Raw genomic sequence first — 8445 nt, forward strand, 5'->3', positions numbered from 1 at the left:
AGACAGTGTGAGATTTACAAATAGAGTATTGCTTTATTATCAGAAAATACAGTAGATAAAAACGATGTAATTTATATATAAATCACAATGACACTCTTATTCCATCACAAATTATTATTATTGGATTAAATCTTTTATTTTTTTTAAATTACAAACCTAAACAAAAATGCCGTACCTAAAAAAACTGACCTGATCTTGAACCTGACCCGAAACTAGACAGATTCTCAGGTCCTGTCACGCTTTGAGCATCTATCCGACACTAATAATGATACGATGAAAATGAAAATCCAGCGTAACACATTTCTATTTGCTTCTCAGCTATGTACAACAAGCACACAAAAGTGGCGGTGAAGACTATGAAGCCTGGCAGCATGTCTGTGGAAGCTTTCCTCATGGAAGCCAACCTAATGAAAACCCTCCAGCACGACAAACTGGTCCGTCTCAACGCTGTGGTCACCAAAGAAGAGCCTATATACATCATCACAGAGTTCATGGAGAAAGGTGCGTGTGACTCCAAAGTCCAACGTGCAGAGCGTGGCTTGATATGTCTTTGTTATTAACCTGGGTGTGCATATGTTTTACAGGGAGTTTACTGGACTTCATTAAAAGCGATGAAGGGAATCGTGTACAGCTGCCCAAACTAATTGACTTCTCAGCACAGGTGAGACGGTTTGAAGGTCTCATTTGTTAAAAAAAATATGTGTCCCATCCCACATAGAGCGACACGTGTTCCCTTGATGTGGAAGACTGGTTTGTCGTTGTAGATTTTAATATTCAAATGTGATAACTGACAGACAGTAATATTTGTGTACAGAGGTGTGCGTGTATTCCTTTTGCTCTTCGTCACTGCTAATCCAAGATAATATCAGTTGGTTCCCGCTATTGTGAAATATATACGCTTGTGGTCAAAAGTAGGAAATTATTACATTTTTAAAATATTTTTAAAGCAAGTCTCCTATGCTCACCAAGACTGCATTTCAAGAAATAATAATGTTTCTTGAGCAGCAAATCAGCATATCAGAATGATTTCTGAAGGATCATGTGACACTGAAGATTGGAGTAATGATGCTGAATATGTATTTACAATATTACACTTCTGCTGTATATTTGATCATATAAATGTAGCTGAGCATTAGAGACTAAGCAAGAGTAAACTCTTAAAAATAAAGGTGCTTTAAAAGGTTCTTCACAGCGATGCCATAGAAGAACCATTTTTGGTTTCACAAAGAACCTCTCAGTCAAAGGTTCTTTAAACAACCAATTTTTGCTTACCTTTTTATAATCTGAAGAACCTTCTTTGCCACAAAGAACCTTTGTGAAACAGAAAGGTTCTTCAGATGTCAAAGGTTCTTTATGGAACCGTTTAGACAAAAAAATGTTCTCGTGAAGCACCTATAGTTTTAAGAGTGTGAGAAACTTCTTTCAAAGCCTTAGAAAAAAATCATTCCAAAGTTTCACCATGAGGTGCACTGCAAAAAATGCTTTTCTTACTTAGATTTTTTGTCTTGTTTCCAGCCAAAATATCTAAGAATTCTTAAATCAAATGATTGTATTATTAAGTAAAAAAAAAAAAAAAAAAAAAGTCAAAATTAAGTGAGTTTTTGCTTAGAACAAGCAAAATAATCTGCCAATTGGGTAAGAAATATAATCTTGTTTTCTGTTTGAAATAAGATTTTTTTTTTCTTACCCAACTGACAGATTATTTTGCTTGTTCTAAGCAAAAACTCACTTAATTTTTACTTTTTTTTTTTTTTTTTTTTTTCTGAAAACAAGAAAATGTCTACTCATCTAGAAAGTCCTTCTTGATTTAAGAATTTTCGATATTTTGGCTGGAAACAAGACAAAAATGTAAGTAAGAAGAGCATTTTTGCTGTGTGTACATTGAGAACCAGGTAAAACTGATGTTATTAATAGAAATATAAGGTAAATGTTGTATATATTGTAAATATTAGACATTGTCAGTGATGTTTCATTCATTTTGAATGCAAGTGTGTGTGACGATTGCAAAAATGGGTGCGACACTGAGTTGGAAAGAGGAAGAGAATTGCAAACACTTAACAAGACAGATGTGAATCTGCCCTGACTGATAAGAGGATTCACACACACACACACACACACACACACACACACACACACACACACACACACACACACACACACACACACACACACACACACACACACACACACACACACACACACACACACACACACACACACACACACTGACTGTTAGAGCTTATCATACCTCTTGCTCTCAGTGACACAAACCCGGTGTAAGAACATCATTAAAAGTAACTAAACCATTATTTTTCCTCTGACTTCAGATAGCAGAAGGCATGGCTTACATTGAGCAGAGAAACTACATTCACAGAGACCTTCGTGCTGCCAACATCCTGGTCAACAAGAGTTTAGTGTGTAAGATTGCTGATTTCGGACTGGCCCGTATCATAGAGGACAACGAATACACTGCTAGAGAAGGTTAGTCTGATAGACAAGCATTAGAACAATAATGAAGAGAAATGCAGAGGTAATAAACTGTGGATAAATACATGTTTGTTTATAGGTTTCTGTCAGAGGAAGTCATGTTAATTTTTTTTTTTTTTTTTGTGATCTAAGGTGCAAAGTTCCCCATAAAATGGACTGCTCCGGAGGCCATAAACTACGGTTCCTTCACCATTAAATCAGATGTGTGGTCTTTCGGGATTCTGCTCACTGAAATCATTAGCTATGGTCGCACACCGTATCCAGGTTAGTGGTCACCACAGTGCATTGTAAATGTGCTAAAAGAGTCATTCTCTGGAAACTGTGCCATTCGTGTCTACTTTTTTGTGTCCCTATGACTATGACTTATCCACCTATAGGTAAGACTATCCGCTGTAGGGAAATAACGAGAAGAATAACAACGTGCAGTAAAAGTTAAAACTGTTTGCACTACAAACCAGTGTGTTCATAATTAAGATAATGTGTTAAAATAACATTATAAAACACAGCATTTCGCAGTATCAAGCAGCAGAACAAGCTTTTTTGTACAGATAAAAATAGCTGGACGCAGATGAGACCGAAAGCTAGACCCATAAAATTTACAAATGGCTGTGCACACTTTTACAGGAAAAATAAGGTGGATATGAATTTTTTTTAATTAACAGGAGTTTGAACTGTAATTTAATTGATTTAACTCTGTTTTCAAGTATTTTACATTGCAAAGCTTTAAACAACAAGTAATAATTTTAAAGAAATTTACTTCCTTAAATCATTTAAGCTTAAAAAATATTTATGGGTACTGTGATTTTTTTTTTTTTTTTCTACTAAAAGTTTGCAAAAAGTAAATTTCTTGTTGTTAAATTAAACTATATACTCTACTCAAAAAAGGAATGTAGCTAAAACTTAAATGAGTAAAACCATATAAAGAAGCTAGCCTACAACATTTCTCACGGTTCTAGTAACAGTTTCTGTTCTTCTTAGTTGAGTTCACATAACTCACCTTACACTACAGCTCAAAACTTTGAGTCCAGTCAAGAGGTTTTGAACAGTAAGATTTTTAATGTTTTTAAAGAAGTCTCTTCTGCTAATCGAGCCTGCATTTATTTGATCCAAAGTACAGCAAAACATTAAAATTTTAAAAAAATTTTACTATTTAAAATAGCTGTTGTCTATTTGAACATATTTTAAAATGTAATTTATTCCAGTGATCAAAGCTACATTTTCAGCATCCATTACTCCAGTCTTCAGTGTCACATGATCCTTTAGAAATCATTCTAATATGCTGATTTGCTGCTCAAGAAACATTTATTATTATTATCATCAGTATTTAAAACAGCTGAGTAGATTTTTTCAGAATTCTTGAATGAATAGAAAGATCCAAAGATTTTTTTTTCATATAAAAAGCTTTTGTAACATTATTAACTATACCATTCAAAAGCTTGGAGTCAGTATTTTTTAGGGGGGAAAATATAGAAATTAATACTTTTATTTAGCAAGGATGCTAAATAATAATAATTTTCAGGAAGAAACCTGAAAAAATTCTACTCAGCTGTTTTCAACAAAATACATGTTTTTGCAGCAAATCAGAATACTAGAATAAATTAGACTTGAAAGTTATTTTAGATAGTTAAATCTTTTCAAAATTGTACTGTTTTTGCTGTATTCTGGATCAAATAAATGCAGGCTTGCTGAGCAGAAGAGACCTTTTTTAAAATTGAAAATTAAAAATCAAGCTCTCTGTTCAAAAGCTTTTGCCTGGTAGTTTATATTCTAAACAATAATATTGTGAAATATTACTACAAATAGCTGTTGTCTATTTTAATATGTGTGACCCTGGAGCACAAAACCAGTCTTAAGTCGCTGGGGTATATTTGTAGCAATAGCCAAAAATACATTGCATGGGTCAAAATTATTGATTTTTCTTTTATGTCAAAAATCATTAGGAAATTAAGTAAAGATCATGTTCCATGAAGATTTTTTTGTAAAATTCCTACTGTAAATTTATCCAAATGTAATTTTTGATTAGTAATATGCATTGCTAAGAACTTAATTTGGACAACTTTAAAGGTGATTTTCTCAGTATTTTGATTTGTTTGCACCCTCAGATTCCAGATTTTCAAATAGATGTATCTCAGCCAAATATTGTCCAATCCTACCAAACCATACATCAATAGAAAGCTTATTCATTGATCTTTCATAGTATGTATACATCTCAGTTTTGTAAAATTTAACCTTATGACTGGTTTTGTGGTCCAGGGTCACATATATTAAAATTACTCCATTACTCCAGTCACTTGATTCTTTAGAAATCGCTTTAATATGCGGATTTGCTGCACAAGAAACGTTTTTATTAGTAGTACTGAAAAATGTTATGCCGCTTAATATTTTAGTGGAAAACTAAATATTTGTTTTCAGCATTCTTTAATAAATAAAAAAAAAATATGAAATAGAAATCTTTTGTAACATTATAAATGTCTTTGCTGTCGGTTTGATCAATTTAATGCATCCTTGCTGAATAGAAGTTTTAATTTTTTCCCCCAAAAAGTCATTAAAATTATATTTAATACATTAGTTTAGTATATTTTTAATACATTTCTCTTTTTAGTTTTACAGTGTATTTTTTTTGATTGTTTTTGTTTTTAATTTAATAGCAGCTAATCTACTGTATTAATTCATTCATCATCATTACATTTATATTTATATAAAATCTCTGTTCAACCCTGTTATACTGTGACACGTCCTTTAAAAAAAAATATTAATACTAAAAGATGCTTTCTGTCATTTTTTTTAATGGAATAACCTATTAATAAATATATTTATTATTTATAAATATATAAATAGTTTTTCAAAGCCTGGTTTAGTCGTTATCTTATCTGGTGTAGTAATAGTAGCTAGCTACGGTCTTGGTTCATTGATGTTGAAGTGAGAAAATATGATTTCTAGATAAAGACCTTATACAATTTTAAAAAAACAATTTAGAAAAATCCTGAATTGTTAAGCTCAAATTGCAGTTTTCAGATAATGACCCAAAACTAATTTGTGTTAAGAGCAGATGGTCAAAGTCTCTGTTTATGGTGTGTTTAGGTATGACAAATCCAGAGGTGATCCGTGCTCTAGAGAGAGGTTACCGTATGCAGCGTCTGGACTCCTGCCCTCAAGAGCTCTATGACATCATGTTGGAGTGCTGGAAGAACAAGCCAGAGGACAGGCCCACCTTTGAGTACCTGCAGAGTGTGCTGGAGGACTTTTACACTGCCACAGAGAGCCAGTATCAGCAACAGCCTTGAGACATATACACACACACTTTGACATGACCTTGATCTTGCATAAATCCCTTGTATCAGAAAATGTACACATATATAACTTATCCATGCCCACCCATTGACTTTATACATATGCAGTGAAATCAAATGTGAAAAGTTACAGTGTGTTATTTAATTACATGCAATTTCAAAATCTCAGTAACAGCAGTTTTATTTCTATCACGCAGATCCCTTTGCCTTACACTGCGTGTTGCACAACAGAAGCTATATAACTAGAATTTTAATATAAAACGTGAGGAATAATGTCTTTTTTCATTTTACAACTTGCCTGAATTATTTGTAAAAACCTAATGACAGATGTATTTTAGAGGACATGAGGGCATTAAAATAAATTGTAGTTTTGACTGCTTATGAGAAGGTTAGCTATTTCTAAAACTTCAACCTACATTAGGTTTCAAAAGTTATTGTGGATTAGGAAATGTATATACATGTATTTGCTCAGAAAAAAAAAATAAAAATCAATATTATATAATTACTCCAACCATTTCAGAAAAAAAAACGCATCTGTTCCCAAGGTAGTTATGAATATTTCTGTAAGTCTATGTATTTTTATTTTATGCAGTTTATGCTCACTTTTTTAGATTTTCAGGTTGATATGTATCTTTAGGTACTTGTACGTCTTCTGTTTTGTTAATATTTGTTTGATATTTTGTGCAATAATAGTAAAGCATAAATTATGTTTTCTGATTTCCTGCAGTCATATTGAGGCACCTTGTTTGTGGCTTCTTCAATGTGTAAAACATGATGCTGATTATGTGGCTGATTATCATTACACTTTTCCAGAATGTAAAGTCTTTTCCCAGAGTTACCTAATGTATGTAGTGTGTATGTATGTTGTTACAATTAGTTCATAAAATAAATAAATTAATTTTAATTTTGAGCAGTGTGAAAGAAAATGTATTTTCCTTTCATTCTCATAATAGTGGCACAACCTTACTAAATATTTTTATTTATTAAACCATGGAAAATTACCTATATATATTGATAGCAATACAACTATGTGTGTGTGTATATATATATATATATATATATAGTTGAGATCAAAAGTTTACATACACCTTGCAGAATCCGCAAAATGTTTACACTAATCTGAACAAAATGTATGTTATTTTTATTTTAGTACTGACCTGAATAAGATATTTCACATGAAAGATGTTTAAATATAGTCCACAAGAGAAAATAATAGTTGAACTGTCAGAATTACAGAAGGTTCAAACGCTCACTGATGCTTCAGAAGGAAACACATTGCATGAAGAGCCGAATTTGAAGAACAGGGAACATTTTACTTATTTTTTTCTTTTGGGAAACATGTAAGTATCTTCTGTAGCTTCTGAAGGGCAGTACTAAATAAAAAAAATAAAAAATGATATATGATGAATATTGAGGCATTCTTCAATCTTCATTTTATTCAAAAGTTTTCACCCCCATGGCTCTTAATGCATCCTTTTTCCTTCTGAAGCATCAGTGAGTGTTTGAACCTTCTGTAATAGCTGCATATGAGTTCCTCGGTTGTCCTCAGTGTGAAAAAATGGATGTCAAAATCATACAGTCATTGTTGGAAAGGGTTCAAATAAAACTTGTGGGACCTGAATGTTTTATCTGAAGAACAGTGGGCAGTTTAACTGTTCAGGACAAACAAGGGACTCATGAACAACTATCATAAAAAAACAAAAAAACAAAAACAAAAAAACAGCTGTGGATCATTCAGGTAACAACACAGTATTGAGAATCAAGTGTATGTAAACTTTTGAATGGGGTCATTTTTATAAATTCAACTACTATTTTCTCTTGTGGACTACAGTAGTCAACATTTGAAGTGGATCAAAACCTTTCATTGAAGTCCTAAAACCAAAACAACAGCCGTTCTTGTCTTAGGACAACTTTGTTGAACTTTTTTTGATTCACTTCAAATGTTGACTACTGTATATTTAAACGTCTTTTATGTGAAATATCTTATTCAGGTCAGTACTAAATAAAAAACAACATGCATTTTATATGGACCCTCTTATTTTGCTAAAATAATTAACATTTTACAGATTCTGCAAGGTGTATGTAAACTTTTGACCTAATATATATTCATTCTTTGTTATTGCTGGAGGCTGACATTACTAGTGATAAATAATTAAAGGCCACAGTGTATTAAAACCAAGAGGCAACCTCCCGCTCTCTCTATTGAAACCAACACGGAAGTGACTTAAACTGCAATTCATGGTCTTTATAGCTAGTTTTGCCCTTCATGTCAACTGTGAGGGGGGGTGAATTTTTTTATAACTCATCCGTTTAAGTTATATTAAGCCTTAAAGTTCTGCATAATTAAGGGCGTGGTCACTTGAGTGACGGGGGATTGCCGCTGCTGTCACCACTGTCGCGCTAGGCGGGCGTGGTTTCAGCAACAAGCTCCACCCACGTCCCGCCTTTTTGCCCATTTTTGATTATCCGGGAGTGACGCGCGGTGACGCGATTCCAAGATGGCGACGGCCGACTCCCGCCCACTTTAGGCTTCAAAATAGCGCTTCAGAATCCTACGGGTGACGTCACGGATCCTACGTCCATATTTTTTACAGTCTATGATTAAAACTCTATATAAAGTACATTTAATCCATAACTTTTCACAACTACATTGCTAAATAAGAATTAC

The 8445-nt window shown here is 33.0% G+C and overlaps 1 protein-coding gene across 1 annotated transcript in view; it reads left to right on the top strand.

Annotated features, from left to right (window-relative positions):
* Nucleotides 1-6688, top strand: part of hck (HCK proto-oncogene, Src family tyrosine kinase) — a 19354-nt gene extending 12666 nt beyond the window's left edge. Inside the window, exons 9-13 of the mRNA XM_073823801.1 lie at nt 319-501; nt 585-661; nt 2328-2481; nt 2620-2751; nt 5569-6688. Coding sequence (XP_073679902.1) covers nt 319-501; nt 585-661; nt 2328-2481; nt 2620-2751; nt 5569-5771 — 749 coding nt within the window. The 3' untranslated portion in view covers nt 5772-6688. The remainder of the gene's footprint in view (nt 1-318; nt 502-584; nt 662-2327; nt 2482-2619; nt 2752-5568) is intronic.
* Nucleotides 6689-8445: the final 1757 nt, after the last annotated feature.

Source organism: Garra rufa, chromosome 18 (assembly GCF_049309525.1).
Source record: "Garra rufa chromosome 18, GarRuf1.0, whole genome shotgun sequence".
Lineage (NCBI taxonomy): Eukaryota > Metazoa > Chordata > Actinopteri > Cypriniformes > Cyprinidae > Garra > Garra rufa.